This window comes from Amblyomma mixtum, chromosome 6, assembly GCF_055824585.1.
Source record: "Amblyomma mixtum isolate Tamu chromosome 6, ASM5582458v1, whole genome shotgun sequence".
In the NCBI taxonomy this organism is placed as follows: domain Eukaryota; kingdom Metazoa; phylum Arthropoda; class Arachnida; order Ixodida; family Ixodidae; genus Amblyomma; species Amblyomma mixtum.
Genome location: NC_143017.1, coordinates 158,741,688 through 158,762,484, shown reverse-complemented (window position 1 = coordinate 158,762,484; position 20,797 = coordinate 158,741,688). Strand labels below are relative to the sequence as shown.

The window sequence follows — 20,797 nt, the reverse complement described above, 5'->3', positions numbered from 1 at the left end:
TCACTAATTCGGCATTTGACGACGGACGCTGTAGCGCAGCTATCGATATCACTTCTCTGCGAGTGAAGGCTAAACATTCGTGAGTTCCATATCTCTTCCCCGTGACCTTTTTCCTCTCCAGCCCTCCACCATCCCCCCACCGAGTCCTCTACGACCCCCCCCCCCCCCCCCCCATCCCTAAAAAAAAGAAACTGGGAGCTGCAGCAACGTGCGACTGACCACAACGATCTTCCGAGGAAGAGCGCCGTTCGCCTGCGCAGTTACCACCACAGAAAGTAGCAGCAGCAGCACCTCTGCGTCCCTGTTCTCGTCCCGAGAGAGCCCTTGCTCCGCTGCCTCCTTACGGTCCCATATCGCTTCCTGGTAAACGACACGGCGCCAGCGACAAGAGGAGAAGGAAGACGAGGCGCCGGCGGCGTCGCTTCGCCGACGCCTCGGCACCTTGCAACAGCCGGCCGCAAGTCGCGGTTACCACCGTCGCGCCGCGGCTTGTCCAATGGGACGTCAGCCCGCCCGGCCGGTCGCGGCGCGCTCTCGTCAACCCTTTCCGCGAGCAGAGCCGCGTAAAAATAGCAGCACGCGCTCTCGCGCCGCGACTCATGCAAAACTAGGGCCCGCATCTGCCGCTGGTGGCGGCGTCGGTGCCGCCGACAACTGGCTTCACTAATGGCGCTTTCGTGTCTGCCTTTAATTGCGGAAGCAACACAAAGCACGCTCGCTCCCGGCTTCCAAATTAAAGCTGCCCAGAGAGGGTCGCATGCAGCCGTTCGAGCCGGCTCTGTTTGTCTGTGCGTGTGAATGCGCCGAGTCAAGCGCAGGCAGGAACGCCACGCTCCGCGTATATATGACGGCTCTCCTTTGAGCGGAAGGGGTTCTCCCGCCCCATTCTTTGCTACTGCAGTTCGGTGCAGCATGCTGCCGAACTGCAGCTCTGATACTGCGTGGTTCGTTCATTCAGGATACCGAAGCAGTTTCCTTCACTCTAAACACGAATACGCATATATGGGAGTAAACAGGGTGTAAGTTGTCTTCTAGCACACTCCCCTTTTAAAAAGGAGTGTGCTAAAGGACAGCTTGCACCCCTTTTACTCCTTTCTGTTGCGGAATAGGCCCAGCTGTATCCGGAGGGTGACCTTCAATCGCCGGAACTAGATCATGGCATTCTCGGAGCATCAGCTCTCGCACAGTTACGCGCGGGAGTTATCCATCACCCTCTCCATCGCTTATCGCATTCCGAAGCAGGACAGGAACGTCCACATAATCCTGCATGGGCTATTCCGTGTAGGAGCGAAGACCCCAAACTGAGATGCGAATTACAGCTGAATAAATATTCTTCCTCGTTCGGGGATCAAACCCAGGACCACCACCTGTTTGCGGCCGTATATATGGCTGCGTTTGAGCGGATGCTAATGATTGGTTTGGTTTTGGTTTTATGGGGTTTAACGTCCCAAAGCGACTAAGGCTATGAGAGACGCCGTAGTGGAGGGCTCTGGAAATTTCGACCACCTGGGCTTCTTTAACGTGCACTGACATCGCACAGTACACGGGCCTCTAGAATTTCTCCTCCAAAAAAATTCAACCGCCGCGGCCGGGATCGAACCCGCGTCTTTCGGGCAGCCGAGCACCATAATCCTACTTTACATCAAATCTCCTCCATCTTGAGGGATTCCTTCAAACGCACTGGGCTAACTTTGAGATCTTGGATCGAAACACGAAGCTCTGTGTGTTCTATCTATCATAAGAAAGGTTTCAGATATTTGCTAGGGAAATTAATGGCGAATCCGGGATAGAGTGTCAGGTGCACAGACTACGAACACGATAACGCGGGAACTTGCAAAGCAACAATTCAAGGAAACTGATTTTCTCGCTTTTACCAAACACGCTCAAAATCATTACATTTACAGGGCTTCCAGAACTTCCACATATGAGATAGACATTAAGTTACACAAGAAAAGTATCATAAATTTGTTCCGCCCTGCTGCCAAACAAACACAGCGCCAGAGAGCATGGTTTTAAAATTTGCAACCGCGAACCAACATGACTTCAGCTCAAGTTTCAAGGGTCAAAGGGCAACGAATCCGCCCAAGTGGATCCGCCGTTTAGGATTCTCCGCTCGGGCACGATTTCCATTGCCGTACATCCCTATCCAGGTGACACCGGACAGCGGACATCCATAAGGCAGACGCTAAAGTTTGGCCTCATATATTCCAAGCAGCTAAGAAGCTCGTGTACACTGAGTCCCGACAGCCACGCCACACCGGTTTATAACTGTCCGCTTCACTAGGCCTGCACAGAACTCACGGCTGTTTGCAACGCGAGCACCTCGACCGCGCTTACGAAGCTCACCCTTGCCCGGCAGTTTCGTTTCCTGCGCACACAGTGACGTGTGTCGGCGCGGCCCACCTTGGAGCGAGCAAAGCGCTCGCACGGCCAAGGCTTCGGTCCGAGGCCAATCATCGCTGTCGACAGCGTGACGGTGACACTCGCGGGGCTTCCTTCCTGTCCCGGTGTCGGGTGGAGACCGAGCCCAGAGAGAGAGAGAGAGACAGCGGGGGAAAAGAGAACACAGAAGAACGGCAAAAACGCGCGCAAAACATGCCAGGCAAGAGTGCGGCAATCACCGGTACGCTATCGCTGCGCGCGGTTTGTCGTATAGTGCTGGCGAGCGCCTAATTGCAACGGGCAGAGCCTGTGAGCTTGCGGCTGCGAGCACACGTGGATTCGCTGGCAGTGCCTCAACGGCTGGAAATATGGGCTGGTAAAACATTTTCACGCGATTGTGACGATAGGTATACCAGAAAAAATGAATGCCGTAAAGCTCAAGCAAGCTCTTAATGAGCGAACTTGGGCCCACAACGAAAGGAAGCAACTAGTTGCTCGCTATGCCACCACGTGCGCCTGGCGGTCGTAGGGAGGGGAACGAAAGTGGCTGTCGGCTGCTTTACATTTATGTTTATACACTTCTTGGGATTTGATAATCCGCATCGGAAGATTCGACAACATCGTCCAATATACAAACCAGAAATATCGGGAAATAATAGAGGAAAGAGGCGAGCGGAGGGGGGAGGAGGTTGTAAAAGGGGGTGTAGGAAATGCTCACTTCAAACGGCGAAGATAAAATAGAACAAGCTAAAATGGATACTCACAAGTATCCTGCCCGCTTCCCAAGGATCGTTTGTGATAAACTCCTACGAATGAAAACATCTGCAGCAGTTTACCCAACAGTTCTCTCCTCTTCCCTCAACAACCCTTCTTGCCTAAGACAAAGCAAGAAGCTCGGAGTGATGCCCCGGACAACCCTGGTTGCTCAATAACTTGCTAGCCTATTTTTGGCAGTGCATGATAAAGAGGACTAAGATGAACTGTGACAGCTATACAAGAATATGCTTCTGCTGCTCGCGCTTGCGGTTGAAAACAGTGCACTGAAAAAGAAGTAACGCATTTGCGAAATCTCGACCAAACACTCAAGATCATTTTTTTTTTTATCGTTTCGTCATATTTTTGCCACAGCCCTGAGATGAACAGCCACGAACCGCAGTCACTCCAAAAACGACAGCCAAAAAGAGAGCATTCACACAAAGGAGTCAATGAACCCCGAAGTGGCCGTCGCTCGCACTCAAGCGAGACAACCTGCACACGACCACGTGCCTTCGTTGCGGATTCGTCTACTGGGTGGCCCCCATCAGGACGGCGTGTACCGAGAGTGCATCCTCGCCAGACCTCAGCCTTTCGCTCTTCTTCCGGCTCCCTCCCACAGCGATGGTCACGCTGGCAGAATGAGTGAAAGGCAGCACATTCATCCCCGACGAATCAGTGCCATCTGCCATACCCCGCACTGCTCGCCCGTTAACACGCTGAGCGCGACAGAAAATTGGAGCCTGCTGGGCGAAGTCGTGGAACAACACGTGCGCAGAGCTTTCTCCGGAGCTGTCTCACACGCGGCACCTGAGAATAGAGGGCAGTGTCGCTCCATCTAGGCCCCACCCAGTACACGGGCTGGCCTGAAACACACTGCGCACGAAGCCACGTGCGAAGGAAACTGAAGGAACACACCGCGCCCTCTGTTGGGAGGCAGCGCAGACACATTTGTTTCTCGTCATCGGCGTTGACAGGGTCGCACGCTTGAGAGGCGGTGCGTGAAAGAGAGGGAGGATGAGCGAGTGACAACGAGGTATTTGGCGTGTCCCTCGAAAATTGCTCTCGTACGCCTACGCGGCAAGCGCCACCTCAAAGAGTCCCTTTAATCATCTCGGTTGCTTACGTAGCACATGTAACAAGTGAAGGCGGGCTAGTTGGTGGTTGACAATGGAGTGCATATTGCAACCGCGCTAAAACGACGCAGGACAAGGACTTGTCCTGTGCTTTCCTTTCTTGTCCTGCGTCGTTTTAGCGCGGTTGCAATATGCACTCCATTGCTTACGTAGATAGCTTCTATACGATTCAGGAGGGGAAGAGAGGCTTTGGACGAGTATACACACCCATGATGGCCGAAATTCCTCCTTCACAAGGCACAACGATTACGAGACCTTGTCTGGATGACGATCAGGTTGCGAAGTGCAGCACATAAACTGTGCATCATGAGGAATGATACAAAGGCGAAACGCGAGCCGTAGATGCATGAAAAACGACAACGACAAAACACTGCCAGAAACCGAACACTTTCTTTTCGCCAGAATATCTATCATATGATATAAAGGGCTCCCGCGACTATCAAACTTTATCACTTACGTAAGCAGGCGTGGTACTCGAGAAGAATGAATGTCTAGTCGTCCGCACTCTACCAGCCCGCACCGAAGCCATATAATCAATTTCATTTCCATTTCGCAAAACCGCAAGCATTTCACGGCCCCGATCACTTAGCTGTCTTCCATTGAGACGCCCGTGTATGTGGTGACAGTGACACTGCGCAGAGCGCAGCTTTATAGGAAGAATGAAGGAGCACTGTTCCCACTTTCAGCAGAGCCCACTGCCTGGCGAAACTGGCGCGGCCGTTTCCTCTGCGTGTGCGCTTTTCGGACAGCTCCGTTCTTCTCGATCGTCAAATCCATCCGTCTTTGGCAGCCCCGAGATCCACAAGCCATCTGGCACTTCGCCATGCGAAGGTGCGTCTGGAAAGATGTGCAAAGAAGATGCACAGTGCGGCGCGAATTCCGCAGTCACGGGGAGCTCTTCGATGCAGCCTTCGAGCAGCGGGGCAGAGCTGTGCTACGTAGACCGTCTTCCTTGCAAGGAAATGACGGGATGGTACGCCTGGCTTCGACATTTACCGACCATAACTTCTGGTCTGCAATCGAGGAGTCAGCGTGTCTTTTATATTACATAGCCCACCTATACTCCAGGAGCGCTTTTTCTTTCTGCCAGGACCGCGTAGGCATTGCAGCGAGCTGCTTGAAATGACTCTGGCTATTAAACAGTCTCTGTAGAGCGTTTCAAAACAAACGACCCGAGAAGATACATTTATGATTACTAAGCATTTTCGTGACTGCTGTGTGAATAACACCGTGGTCCTGACAAACCTTTGCGAGACTTTTTAAGGATTTGTTTAAGCGATGTGCACTACAGTACTCCAGCCCACAACAGTTTCAACCCGCACCAATTTTTTTCTTCTTGTCGTTAGAACATGGGGTTTTTGTGTCGAAGGTACTGTCGAAATAACACGTCGCCAATGGCTAGTGTCTGCCTGACAGGAAAGGAGAACCTCTTACAGGTGCGTCGCAAGCATGATAACAATAATGCCGTCATTCAAAGACAGTGCCAAGTGACATTTAATTATGACGCGTCCTATAAAACGCGCTACGGCAAAGAATTGCTTGCTGATGTCTGGTTTGGTTTGGTTTATGGGGTTTAACGTCCCAAAGCGACTGAGGCTATGAGAGACGCCGTAGTGGAGGGCTCCGGAAATTTGGACCACCTGGGGTTCTTTAGCGTGCACTGACATCGCACAGCACACGGGCCTCCAGAATTTCTCCTCCAAAGAAATTCTAGCCGCCGCGGCCGGGATCGAACCCACGTCTTTTGGGTCAGCAGCCGAGCACCATAGCCACTGAGCCACCGCGGCGGCGCTTGCTGATGTCTGCTCTCGGCAAAGCCATAAACATTTTTTGTATCTTTTTTATGAATAGCGAAAACTGTTGTGGATAGCTTCTCACTTGAACGACGCACTTATTCATTCTCTTTTGTCTCCAGCTGCCTCTCACGCATCAGGAGACACGAGTTTATGAAAAGAACTGTTTAGCTCGTTCTCAAAAGCCATAATTATTTTACCTTCACTAATGCATCTGAAACGCTACAGAAACCATCATGCGCCTGCAAAAAAAAAAAAAAGTACTTCGAATAAAACAAAAAAACATGCTTCTGACTCATACCTAGAAAGATATCGTTGACTGCGAGGTAATAAAACATTTGCCTTTCACGTTGCATCATCGTGCACATGTGTGGTGGCAGCTCATCGCTGTCATCGTAAACAGCCATGAATGTGACGTCAGACAGCTTAGCTTGTCTGTGAAAGGACTGTGCAGTAAAGGGTGTACGCCGCTGTTACCTACAGTTTCATTTCAGCCGCATAATTGATAATTCCCGTGCTCTTCGAGTGGCCCTCTGTTAATGACTTGCGCTTCATGCTGAAGTATTACGACCCTATCAAAAGTAAAAGAAAGAAAGAACAGTTGGCATAACTTACCGATACGGGCAGTCAGTAACGCCGAATCACCTGTTTACACGACACATGCGTAGCCGAAGAGGTCAAACTTCGTCTGCGTGTTTCCACTTAGTCAGACGAGGATGAAGGCGCTTTGATGAGAAGTGTGATGTCAAATTCAGTCGCACACAACGTTTTCCCCGTGGCGCATGTCGGAGACTATCTACAGCCCGAATTAGAGAGTGCTGTTATCTAATAGTGTTCTAAATAGCACACATCATGGCACTGTTTTTCTGCTGTTCGCAACAGAAAGTGAAACTGAACTGATCCAAGTCCATATTTTAAGCTGCAAATCATTCTTGCCCCTTCCTAATTTTGGCGGCATCCCTAGCCGACGAGACTTGCAGCAGAAGAGCCGTACGACAATGATGCCCAAGCAGGATAACGAAATGACTGAAACCACTTGCCTGCTAGATAACAGAAACTCTGCACAGTTTGGGTCAAAACGGTCGAAACAGTCGAGCCGCACAGAAGACTTTGGAAGCACAAAAAGCCCTCGAAAGACACGCCCAGTTCTGGGCGCAATCTGCGCACCTTTGGATGTATACCTGCGATCTCTAAGGCTCTCACATGACGCGCACCTGTGAGCGATACAGCCGGCACGTAGATGGGCGTTGAATAATGCACATAGCCCTTCAGTCGCACCTGGACGAGACACCTGTACATGCTGGCCCACTTTAATATTTTTTTTTCTTTTCATCAAGCACAGCGAGAGGCTTCGCGTACCTTACGCAACCCTCACAGGGCACTTCATTGTGCTGTCTGTTAGCGTTTTTGTTACGTAGCCTTGAACCTCACGCGCTGTTTTGAGCAAATGAAAACCTCGAAGGATGGAAATAAGCACACAAACATTTTTTTCGTCGTTCCTTTGTTTCTTGTACACGCGCTTGGCCTCGAAGTTCATAAATCTATGACGTCGAGAATAAAAGTTCGGCTAAAGGAAATGCAAAGAGAAAAATAAGCCACGAGGCAAGAGAGAGAGAAAGACCTGCGCTGCGCAGGAAGACAGTTATAAACAAAAATAAATGGATACACCACTTCGAAGCGCTATTTTACTCTCATTTAGCAGAAAGTATAGTTTAATTCGGAAGCGTTATTTAATGACACAATAAAACGAAATTGACCACATGGTCACACAGCGCGGTGAAGAAAAGCTCAACGAAGATAGCAGCCTCAAACAAGCAAACAAACCAAAAAAGCCAAATGGCGTGTGACTAAGCGCTGCGACAGCAAGGTCGCACGTGAACGAAACAATTAACACACGCAGCTCATCCTGCTAGCAATTAAAAGCTCATTAAAAAATCGAAGGCATACAGAAAAAGCCTTTCCTGAACATTTCATAAATGGGGTACATGGCTGCTGTCACTTCGGCGTGCACGAACGTCCCTGAATTGTACGTTCGCGTGTTTTGTTGTTATTTTTTTATTTTGTAACAAGGTGAGCTCGGAGCTCTCCTCTGTCAGCCCCCTGTGTTTCCTGAGTTTCTGCTTTCAGCCGTCTGGTTATGCCTATGTGGCATAAAAGGCCGGATTTAAATGAAAATTTGAAAAGATGAATTGTAAACGTACCTTATTTATTTGAAATTACTGCCAAAAGCAATTTAATTAGCCAGAATTTGTCCGTGTGCCATCCTGTCTCCTACTCGTTTAAATTTGGTCCTCCAGGTGCAAGATCATATGAGCACTGTTCAGAGCGCCCGCTTTGTGACGATATTTTAAAGACACATATAGCCATGGCACGCAGATGGAGCAGATGCAAACAATATTCACATCTGAGAAACAAAGAGGAGAAGAGAAATGCATCATTTCCAAACTCGAGGAGTCACCCAAATGATATCTGCCGACCCTCAAATGAAGGACGAAGTGTACTGCGGGCTATACGAAGGTGCTGGGTAAGTAAAGACCGTTGCTCAGAGAGACATTTGTGAGTGCAGAAACAGCGTTCGTGCTACTCAAGTTCGAACCCAAGCATATCCAGAATGTTTCCAGAGGGTGTTGGAAGACCGTGGTTTAAGTCAGAACGGGCGCAAAGTGCGCTGGGCGGAGGCAACGTTCACCAAACGGTGCCTTTGAGAGAACAAAAAGCCTCAGCAGTCGCTCTGCTGGAGTCAAGTCGTCGTTGGCACGGCTCGGAGACGAGGCACGCAGGGTTCTCTGCGGCTTAGGGAGACTCGGATCGCTCGCAGACGGGCCAATCGAACCTTGTGACCATGGCGCCAAGAGCCCATTAGCAGAAACATGATAGATGGTCCCCGCGGCCCCCGCCCTTCCCAGACCCGCCGCGCTCGCGCGGTTGCCGCGTTTTCCCGCATGTAACGAGCAAGCCTGAATGCATAGCGCTTAGGGGGACACTTTGCTGTTTAGCAGAGTACGGGAAGGTTCAGTTATTTGCGTGTGCACAAGAAAAGCGGTCACTCACTCACTCGCTCACTCACTAACTCTCGCTTGCTCACTCACTAACTCTCACTCACTCGCTCGCTCACTCACTAACTCTCGCTTGCTCGCTCACTCAGTCACTAACTCTCGCTTGCTCGCTCACTCACTCGCTCGCTTACTCAGTCACTCACTCTCGCTTGCTCGCTCACTCACTCACTCGCTCACTCAGTCACTCACTCTCGCTTGCTCACTCACTCACTCACTCTCGCTTGCTCACTCACTCACTCGCTCACTCAGTCACTCACTCTCGCTTGCTCACTCACTCACTCACTCACTCACTCACTCTCGCTTGCTCACTCACTCACTCACTCTCGCTTGCTCACTCACTCACTCGCTCACTCAGTCACTCACTCTCGCTTGCTCACTCACTAACTCTCACTCACTCGCTCGCTCACTCACTAACTCTCGCTTGCTCGCTCACTCGCTCGCTCACTCAGTCACTAACTCTCGCTTGCTCGCTCACTCACTCGCTCGCTTACTCAGTCACTCACTCTCGCTTGCTCGCTCACTCACTCACTCGCTCACTCAGTCACTCACTCTCGCTTGCTCACTCACTCACTCACTCTCGCTTGCTCACTCACTCACTCGCTCACTCAGTCACTCACTCTCGCTTGCTCACTCACTCACTCACTCACTCACTCACTCACTCACTCACTCACTCACTCACTCATTTGGCTTGCGTCTGATTCCTAATTACAAGATTCTGACCCATACCCTACCCATGTCCACAAGACGACCCGAGAACTATAGATTCCTGACCATTAAATAATCTCATGCCAAAAAGATTCTTTGTAAATTTGTTATGACAAAGCATACTCACTATTAAAGGGTCAGTCTACTGAATTTTATCGGTCATATTTTCTTTGCGGCAACCGATAGCTCTTTACTCAAATTAGCGTTTAGTCAGGTGTGGTGCCTAGAAGAGCAGTAGAACATTTTAAAATAGAGTTTATTGATGTGGGAACACATCTGTATGAGATGGTAGTCTCATCTGGCAACCATCTGGATTTCCGCCGAGCGGCGACCCTCTCGCTTCGGACTGAATTCTCGTTGTTGCCGCCTTTTTCAGTGCGTTCACTGGCCATAAATGGGGCGCCGGTCTTTCGCTTCGTCTCATCTCGCCTATAAGAAAATGTATAAGTGACAAATTTGCTGTATTTTAATAATTATAGTGACGATTCTGCCGCTTCTAGGCCTAAGTGGAGAGTCGGTTTGTTTACAGCAATGGTTCCTGTCCTGAGAAGCAGATGGCGCCACTATAGGCTGAGTTTATTTTTGCGTCTCTGCTAGCATACGCTGAGTGGGAATGTGCCTGCGTTTAGCGTGCGCATAACTATAAATATTCATGTGATTTGCAGAAAAAGCGAGCGGTACGCCTTCTACAGTTTACTAGAACAAAACGTACGTTTCTCTGACATTGGGGCATACAAACGGCAAGTAGTATATTCACTTATGCTTCTACAAAAAAAGACTACCACCTGCACCAACACAATGAACGTTTGGGGTCGCCACCATGCATTTTTGCGCGACTTTTAAGGCCGAAATAAAATATAAATTCCTGCCTAAACTGGGTACAGTTCCTTCGTTATTGATGTTATAGGGTGCCGACTACCAGAATATGCCATTATTTATACACTCATCTCGGTGAGTAGACTGACCCTTTAATGTTAATTTTTTTTGTTAAGGGTGCATAGAAGGATATGGATTCACTAATGGAGGAGCCAAACAGTTTGGGGAAATTAAAGGAAGGGGGGGGGGGGGGGTAAACCTGGGAAATTGTGTACAAATTCATCACAGCTTCTTCCAAAATGCTACAGCCGTTGAGAACCCCGCGAATCGCACACCTAAAACTCAGGCTCGTGTTCACCGCTTTCCTGAGAGGAGGATATTCGCTCTCAGCGAGCATGTGGTCTACCGTTCGCGACAAAAATGAAAGCAAGGATGACACTCTGACTCGAAGTAAAAACAAACAACGCGCGCCTTATGCAGTCATCTGCGCGAGCACAAGTTCAGCAAACATTCAGACCGGTAGTAAGTGTATACGTGTACCTCATCGACTTCAAGACGCAACGACATGGCAGCCACTCAGTTCCATGTCAGTGCGGCATAAACAGAGCAGTTTTCTCTGCCACCGTATTCCTAAGTTTAAAATCGAGCACATTCACGCACATCTAAATGCTGGCAGCCCTTCGCAACTGTCCCGCCAGATTCGCACTCTCTACTCTACATACTCCATGGTCGAGATGGTTTCGGCATTTGAGTGAGTTTAGTCAGTTTCTTTACGGGGTTTAACGTCCCAAAGCGACTCCTATGAGGGACGCCGTAGAGGAGAGCGCCGGAAAATTTCGACTACCTGGGGTTCCTTCCTTACAAAAATTTCTACGGACAATATATAGACTGTTCGTAGACTTCTGTCTATAAAGTCTATAGACAAATCCCAGAGAATAGGCTGTAGGCAATACAAGTCCTATGACAGTCTATAGACAATCTATAGATTTATGATCATACACTTTTAGCAGACTTTCGTCTGTACGCACTTTATAGACTATGAAAAGACAAAAGAAATCTCTATAGGAAGGCAACAGAGTCAATAAGAAGTATATAAACTGTATAGAGACTATATTCTTAGGGGTTATCATGCACTGAGATCGCACACTACTCTAGCATTTAATTCGTCTCCAACGGAATGCGACCGCCGCGGACGGGATCGAACCCGCGTTTTTGGGGTCAGCGGCCGAGCACCATGACCACTGAGCCGAGGCCGCTTGTGGAGAGATTTCTGTTTACGTCACCGTTTCAAAATGCCTAAACGTTCCGTGTAATATTAAAACAATCCTTCTGAAACAAAATGCCATCTCCTGACCGAATAATGATTGTCACCCCCGTAAACGGAGGCGCTGGCATGGAGGCTCAGGGTCTCTTCCTGGTGAGCATCTACGTACTACACGCAAGAGTAAGGTTCAGAGCAATGCGTCATAAGCCCAGTTTACAAGAATGCGACAGCAGCGCATCAACTTTTTACCGCATCGCGTTCGAGCAAACGGTGATAAAGCGCTAGGAAAGCGCGTCGCATGAGTGCGCCAGACGGGGTAGATCTATAGAATGGCAAGTCGACTTTAGCGGTGGATGGAAACAGGCTTGGAGGTGACCCTCCTCCTCTCTGTCATGGCTATACAACCCCCCCCCCCCTCCCCCCCAGCCGGATAACAAAGCAGACTTCGCTCAGTATGGGGACCGCTGGACCCCTCTGCCTCGTGCAATGGGCGAAGGAAGACTTGATGCGGTATGCATAAACAGCAGCCCGTCAGCTCCGCGAGACTGTCGCATCCATGTAAACGCGGCTATTTGCGCTTCTCGAACGGGTTCATCTCCTGCTGCCGGGCGCAAAGCGAAGGCTCTTCCTGCCGCCCCTCCCGGCAGCGGCGGCGTAGAGGTACACCTGCGGCGTCCGCTATGATAGCCAGACCCAAACACAGGTGCACATCTCTGCCGGTTCCGCCACCGCAACGCCGCAGCCGTGCTCCGATGCCTCGAACGCGATCCCCGGCTCGTGCAACATGCAGCCGTTTTAGACCGGAGGCGACGCCCACGCCGGGGATATATGCAGGGCTGCGGAAGCAACACGAAAGCAGAGAGGCTCGGGCTGCAGGACTCGCTGTAAATACACCTGACCGCGGCCGTGACTGTAGTCGGAAGAGTATGCGGGCAAAGTTTCAGCTCACAAACCACTTTGTGCATACACTAACTCCTTTTTCTTTCTCTTTTGCAAACGACGTAGTAACGACCGCCTCATCCAAGGCCAAAGCTGTGCGCACAGTGCGTATAGTTTCCTAGTTCAGAATTTAGCACACTCCTGGAAATCTATCATGAAACTTTGTTCGCTTTAGTGGTGTAACATACGCAGCTGCAGACAGCAATTTCAGCGGGAAAATACCATAAAAACATCGTACTTAACTTCACGAGACATCGTCGCTGGTATATCTGATGGACGATTAACGAAAACAAGTGATTATAAGGAGCAAGGAAGTGTCATTGAAGTCAGATATTTTCTTTGGTGAGGTTTTTTTTTTTCTTCGGAGGGGAAATGGGGGGAAGGGGGAGGGGGGGGGGGGGGGCGTGAAGGAAAACCGACCGCGAAATTACTGCGCACTGAGGGCATTCGAACACCTCGAGGAGTGCCAAAGGCCAGTCACTCCACGGTCTCCTTCGCACGCGTGCGAATTTGAATACGGATTGCATAGGCGGCGTTAGTTCACCTACATACATATGTGCAGTCGTGCCAGAATAGCACCGAGCGTGCTGCGGCGTTTGAACTTCACTTATGAGTTGAGCAGCAGCAATAGGCTCCTTCAGTTTGTGCGCTAGCGCATATTTTTTTAGTACATGCAAAAAGTACCGCCACACTTTCGCTAAAGGTGAGAGAAGAGTTTGTCGAAGCGCGCGCCAGGTATTATTATGGCCGCTACTGTAGCACAAAAAAATATAGTCGAAAAGCTTCGTTCCTATTGTCACATAAGAGAGAACTTATCTTGCACGCACGCAAGCATAAATACCGCGGGCACAGTTGTTAAGAACATTGCATTCAACGGTTGTCAAACCCGTATCATTTAGTTGAAACGTGGGCTTCTAATATTTGGTCATTTGCCTTCAATACAGACACACAAAGTCCCACCGAAAGTTCCACACATGTCCGCCAATCGAGTTCTCCACCTCTTCACTGGTTACGCATATGATTTGTTTATCGCAGTTACAGTGGATTCACGGCACGCACACGAAGCATAACAAAAGAGGAGGCTTATTTGAATTGAGGCAAGTTCACTGAGATTAAGCTTGAACAGGAATGGCATCGGCTTGAAGCTTGTGTTCGTGCAGTTTTATTTCAATAGGTATATTTGCAGACATTTGCGGAAGAACATCGACATAAGCCTAATTACCGACAAATGCATGCACAAACTTGCAGACTCGACCATCATGTAGCGGCTACATCCGACCGGAGAAATATATCGTGCCCAACTCAAAGAAACATGGGGAAATAATCGCAATATGTCGCATATCTGACACAAAGAAGAAGAATTAGTAACCATTCAGCAATTGCTCGTTTATTACAAATCTTCTCCACCTTGGGAGATTACCCTAAACACTGGACCGAATAAAAATTAGGTGTATAGTTTCTTGCCTTTCTGTCGGGGTACGCCGCAGGTGATTCGTTGAAAGGGAATGCTCCCGTTTCTATGGATCGCTTGTTCCCTTCTACCAAAGATCCTGCTATCAACTGAGTGTCAATATACCAGGTCTGTTAGAAAAGTATCCGACTTTATTATTTTTTTTTTTTTGCGAACACCTGATGGATATGAGACAAGCGCGCTTGCATAAGGGCGACCTTGAACCTTCATGCGCATGCATGAATTTTTTCCCGCCTGCCGATAGCGTCATTCGCTGGGAAGCAGCGTTTGAGTGAGGCAGTGTGCAGTGCTCTCGTCGGTTTTTTATTGCAAGGAAAATGGCGTAGTGAAAGGAGCAGCGCTACTGCAACAAATTTTGCCATAAACTTGGCGACAGCCGAGTGGAAACCATTCGAAATATTCAGACGGCTTTCGGTGAAGATGCTATGAGCAGCATACAGTTTAAGCAGTGTTACAATTGTTTTAAAGATGGCCGCACATCGGTGGAGAAGGAGCCACGCTCCAATCGGCCATCAACATGCCAAAATGACCAGGTCATTGCCGAACTGAACGCTATGGTGATGCGGGACTGTCGCGTGACTATCCGAGAAATTGAGGAAGAGGTGTACATGAGCAATTTCTCCGCACATTCCATTATCGCCGAAGATTTGGCCATGGAGAGAGTTGCGGCGAAATTCGTGCCGAAGCTGCTCACGCGGTGGAGCAAAAGTAGCTTCGTGTTGAAGTCTCACAGGACATGCTGGATTCCGCAAACAGTGACCCCGACTTCATAAACATCATAATCACTAGTGACGAGTCTTGGGTGTACAGGTACGACCCGGAAACCAGATCCCAGTCGTCAGAGTGGAAGCATTCCACGTCACCAAGACTTAAGAAGGCCCGTCAATTGCGCAGCAATGTGAAAGTGATGCTGACTGCTTTCTTTGACACCCTCTGTGTGGCAGACCACGAGTAGGCACTCTACAGGGTCAAACAATGACCAAAGAGTACTACAGGGATGTCCTCCGTTGCCTACGTGATGCTGTGCGGCGCAAGAACCCGGAGCTGAGGTCAACAGGAAATTGGCGCACCCATCGCGCCAATGCTCCTGCACATTCCTCGCACTCGAATCAGATTTTTTGGTGAAAAACCAGACTCCTGTAGTTCAACAGACTCCTTACTGTCCTGATATGGCCCCTGCGATTTCTGGCTGGTTCCCAAAATCAAAAGGCCATTGAAAGGAGCGCGATTTCAGACAAGGAAGAACATTATGGCTGCAACGACAGCTGAGCTAAACTCCATTCCGAAAAGGGCCTTTTCGGAATACTTCCCACAATGGCAGCACCGCTGGGAGAAGTGTGTGGAGTCCCAAGTAGACTACTTTAAAGATGACTAGGTTTGCAACACTCCAGTTATGCAAGTTTTTTTTTCAACAGCCAAAGGTCGGATACTTTTCTAACAGACCTCGTATACCTTGAGGCAGTGCACTCCATTGAGGCTCACGTTTTTACGCAGAATAGCTTTTGTTATTGCGGTAAACACACCTGATACTGCGCTACAGTCGAAGTTCATTTGATGGAGGAATGTAACAAAGTAAACGAAAACAATGAATTAATTTATTTTAATGGTCCAAAAAGCTCCATGACACATTGTTTTTTTTCTGCGCGAAACAGGGTCAAAGACCCATTTTGCAAGCCTTTCACTCTAAGAAGAGTGCCAGGCCGGGGGAAAGAAGTACTCAATGGAAACCAGCGCTACCCAGCGGCACTGGGAATCGAACCCCGCTCCTCCCGCATACGAAGTGGATTGAAAGCCAAGAAACGCCCAATATAACGCTCATGTGTAACAGCACACCGAGATGGTTCATTCGTTCGATTAGAAAACGAGATGGTTCATTCTTTCAATCGAAAAAAAAAGAGTTATCTTATTTAGCTTTTGTTTCAATAGCGCACGCATCTAAGCTTTCTCGGTATTTCGTTCGCAGACGCCACGACCGTACCCTACACAAGTGCTGTGCAAGAAAGTGTCTGCAGCGAGTTAATAAAGCTTTCTGTTATAATGCGCGTTTTGCGACAGCGTACACGCGTAACGAAAAACTCATCCATTGTGCCAGTGCTGAAGTAAAACAATCGCCAGGATGCACCCTATTTTACATGCATAGCACATTACATGCGCTGCTTAATTAAACGCTCATTGCTGGTACACACCAGCGTAATAAAAGAAAGGTCGACGCACTTTGCTCTGAATCACTTCCTCTGCTAGGTCTCGTTGCATGAAATACGTTATTTAGAAATACATTGAGGTTATTGAGGTTATTTTTTTTTATTTGAAAACAGAAATGAATACAGCAAACTATGTACAATGGTACTGGACCCATAGCCAAGGCTAGTGTCGGGTCCAACACAATGATAAATTGCAAAAATGCGGCAGGTGGAGAGAACACTTCTCACATAAATAATTTCAAAATATTAAAATCACAACATACATAGCTAATATATACACTTGTTATCATGCATACATTCTTTGTACGCAGTAACCTTAAATATTAACAAATTTTGCAGTCATTTGGGTACAGAATTTACAGCTCAACCGGCGAAAACTTACAGATTCAGTAAAAATATTTTAAGAGATTGTGAAAAATTAATTTTTATTTTAACATCATTAGGGATGTCATTCCATATTTGTGCACCGTTGAATTCAATCAACCTTTTCCCGTAAGTATTGCGGCATATTGGTAGGTTAAAATGATTTGCACTTGCAGCTCTAGTGTCCTTTTTAGGAGTTATAAAGATACTGTGATGAAACGGGTCATTGAATTGCAGTATTTTATGAATTGTATGTGCTGTTTTTAACGTGTAGATAGAATGTAAAGATAAAATATGTGCCAACTGAAATAGTGGCCTGCTGGGGCAAATGTAATTTCAGTTTGTGATAATTCTTAGAGCTCTCTTTTGTAATCTGACTATGGGTTCAAGATATGTAGGGTACGTGTTGCCCCAAGATTCTATGCAGTAACTTAACTGACTGTGTATAAAAGCAAAATATAGAATACGGAGAACGGAGAATTCAAAACATTCTCGCGCTTTCAGGAGAATATGGCATCCATACGCAAGTTTTGAACAAACTTGTTTTGTGTGATTTCTCCAGTGCATATCGGAATCAAAATGCACACCTAGGTATTTAAAACTTGTTACGTGTTGTAAGGGCTCATTATTTACATGCAAGGTGATAGCATTGTAGTTTAAACTTTTTTCCCTGGAGCTAAACACTAGCTGTGTATTTTGTTTTCTGAATATTAACAGTGAGTTGGTTGGTAGTAAACCACTTTAGGACCCTGACAAGTTCTTCGTTTATTTTGCTGTTTAGTTCTTCTATTGATTCTCCTATAAATACCAATGCCGTGTCATCAGCATACATTAATGCTTGAGCATATCTTCGTGCCTTGTATGCTAGGCAAGAGGTGAAGGGGAAAGACCGAATTATCCAAAAGAACTGCTGTTTAAGTAAACGTTGACCGAAACCATCCAGTTGGCCTGCTGAATTCTTCGTTTTGTAGACAGTAGATCATCTCTTTAATTGAAGAAACCAAAGTTCGCGATTAACCCTGCGCAATTACGAATGAGTAACAAAACATGAAAAACTTCAAGATAGAGCAGCAGAACACGACAGTAAGGAACAGCGCGGACACAGGACGATGAAGGTGAACGACACTGTAAGCGCCTGTGTCGTTCACTTTCATTGTCCGGTATCCGCGCTGTTCATTTATACCATGTCGAACCAACCAGCCCGCAACAGTGCTCTTGTAGAGCAGCAAATTTTGTGCAATGTCTGTATTTGAGAAGTTAGTTACACTCGCATGAAAATTAAGTTTGAATGGTATGCACACACCTCTCGCAGAAGGAAAGTATACGGCTGAAGCTCACATTTCTAAGGTACAACAAACAAACAGGAATCACAGTAATGAAACATACTGCCAGAAACCTCGCTATGTTTTTCAGCATCCTAATCATTGCTTCAAGATTCCGGAATACAGCTCAATTAACGAATGGAATCGCCTGCCTGAAAAGCAAGAATAAGTGTTTGTGCAAATAACGAGTACTTTTTTTTTTCTTTCAACACTGTAATCCGCTTGCTGCAGCGCCTTGAGGCAAAGTGGGTTTATCCTTGAACAAAGAACATGTAGAATAAATAATAAAGCGCGTTTTGGACGGGTGTTCTGCCGTTCTATTCGTCTGTCCGGGACGGATGAACTCGGGGAGCCCATCCACCGCGAGTCATGAAAAAAAATTGACCCGAGGTCCGTTGCTCCTCCTCGGGAGGGGGCTGAGTGAGCGAGCATGAACCCCAGGATTCCCAGAAGCACCGGATGAGTCGCGCAAAGAGCATCGGCGCGCGCTCGCCCGAAAGGCCCGTTGCCCCGCGCCCAGTTCTCACAACGGGACGATCAGGGAGAACGGCCCGCACGGGTGCGTCATCCTCTCAGCCTCTATCGCCCCTCCTCTTCTTCCTCCTCCTCGGACGGCCGCCATGTTCGGAACTAGAACTCGCTTCGAAACACCCGCCTGTTCCAGCAGCCAGCAGTTCCATCTACACCTAGGCGCCGCAGGCAGTTTGGGGTTTCGTTAGCACCACGTAGGCGTAGTACCGCTAGGCTTTTAAACACGGTTTGCGCGTTTCAGCTCGCATCAACAATCGGCAGCAGCGGCACTCAACGCGAGCGAAAATAACTTCACGAAGCAAAATCTGCTCGAGGAAGGGACCGGAAAACAGATCGACCGGCAACGGACCGCGACAGTGGCGCCATGTCGGGGGATGCATCGGAAACGCGGATTGAAAAAGAGTGAGTGGAACGTATAGAGAAAAGGGAAGAGAGATCGCTCTCTTCGGTAACGGGCGGGCGAACCCGGAGTTTGCGCTAAGCCTGACGAACTTTTGTGCCGCTCGGAGGAAATGTCGGAACTGTCCCGCGTCGCGCACGGAAACGGCGTTCGATTCAGCGACGTGTGGTGCGCGACCGTCGTTGGCTACGAGTCGTCCGTACAACGTTCCGCAACGCAACAAATCTCTGGGAGTCGTGTCGTGTGCCTCGCCCATCGGACGTCTGTGCGGCCAGCTGTGTGTATCGCCAATGCGAACGTTGTCGGGCTAAATGCTTAACGGGACAACGTAGCAGCGTTGACGAGGTATGGCAAAGAGAAACCACGCGTCACTTTTTTTTATTTCTTTTCCATACCGCGAGTATTGCATTGTATGTCCGCGGCTGACAGTACTGAAGGCGCGGTTCTATATCCTCTTACATATCGCACAACCGCGTTCGGCGGCACCGGCCTCTCGTGTTATGACGCGAAAGGTAAGCAAAAAATGCGCGCCGCATTTTTCCTCGCGCCCGCTCCCTCTTTCTGCTGAAGAACATGTGTCCGCGTCTAGCGTCGCTGTTTTGGAGGTGAAAACGCACGTACCGTTTTTCCTCCGGGGATTGGCTTGCTTTCTGCGCGTGCACCTGTGTCCTCCTTGATCGGCCATGCTTTCATAATGCCGTGACAGTCCTTGCGCTTCGCACACACTGCTCACCAGTCGCGACAGGAAGGGTCCACATGGCACCGGGTGGCCGCGGACACAGCAACATCATGCATGCACACCGTGCGAGCTTCCCTTGAAGCAGTTATCTCACTCGGAGTCTCTCTCCGCTAGCGCCAAGTAAGAACTGTCTGTTTGTTTCTCAGAACAGCGAAAGAGTCGGGGGCGCTCAGCGGCCGCAGCGGCGCGGACAGCGAGCAGCCCGCGCGTCGATACTGGGGAAAGCCGGTCGTCGCCACGCAGCCGCTGTTTTGTGGAGCTTTGTTTTGTTTTGTTCGCCGCTGGCGGCAGTTGCTGCACGGGGCCGGAGGAGCACTTTTTGGCGGTGGCCGGGAGGCGATGAGCGCAAAAAACTTGGTGGGGGGGAGCGGCAGCGCGCGCTCGGTGCGGGCCGAGTTGACAGCCGAGGAGTGATCTAATCAATGGAGCGGGCTCTAGCGGCGGCCGCGCCATTGGTCGACGCCGAGCGGCCTCCATTGGATAAGGCGGCCGCACCTATCAGGTCGCCCCGCCTTTCCGTCGCCTGGCGCCCTAAACTTGATCGCGCCGCCGCCGCCGCTCTGCCTCCCCCTCGCCCCCCTTACACCCCCCTTCAACCGTCTCACCGCCGTGGCCTGAGCACGTCGCCAAGAAACTTCTCGCACAAACCCTCTTACTAGACACCGCCCCGGTGATGACTCGCCGCATGGAGTCAGCGGGACCACCCTACGTGGGATATACGGCGTAGAAGCAACCACCTTGGGCTTAACTGGCTTCAATGTACCGGTTGCAGTCAAAAAACGCTGCTCATATCGGACAACTCTGATATCACACTATCGTCCCACTTAACGTTTGTTGGAGGCATAGTTGCGCAAGTGTAGGTATTACCCACCCTCCTTACGCCACCCCCCCCCCCCACACACACACACACATCATCATCATCATCA

General features: G+C 49.2%; 1 protein-coding gene across 1 annotated transcript in view; it reads right to left on the bottom strand.

Moving 5' to 3' along the window:
• Nucleotides 1–20,271, bottom strand: part of zfh1 (Zn finger homeodomain 1) — a 702,801-nt gene extending 682,530 nt beyond the window's left edge. The window contains exon 1 of the mRNA XM_089549904.1: nt 19,754–20,271. Within this exon, the coding sequence (XP_089406030.1) occupies nt 19,754–19,817 (64 nt within the window). The 5' untranslated portion in view covers nt 19,818–20,271. The remainder of the gene's footprint in view (nt 1–19,753) is intronic.
• Between the last annotated feature and the right edge of the window lie 526 nt (nt 20,272–20,797).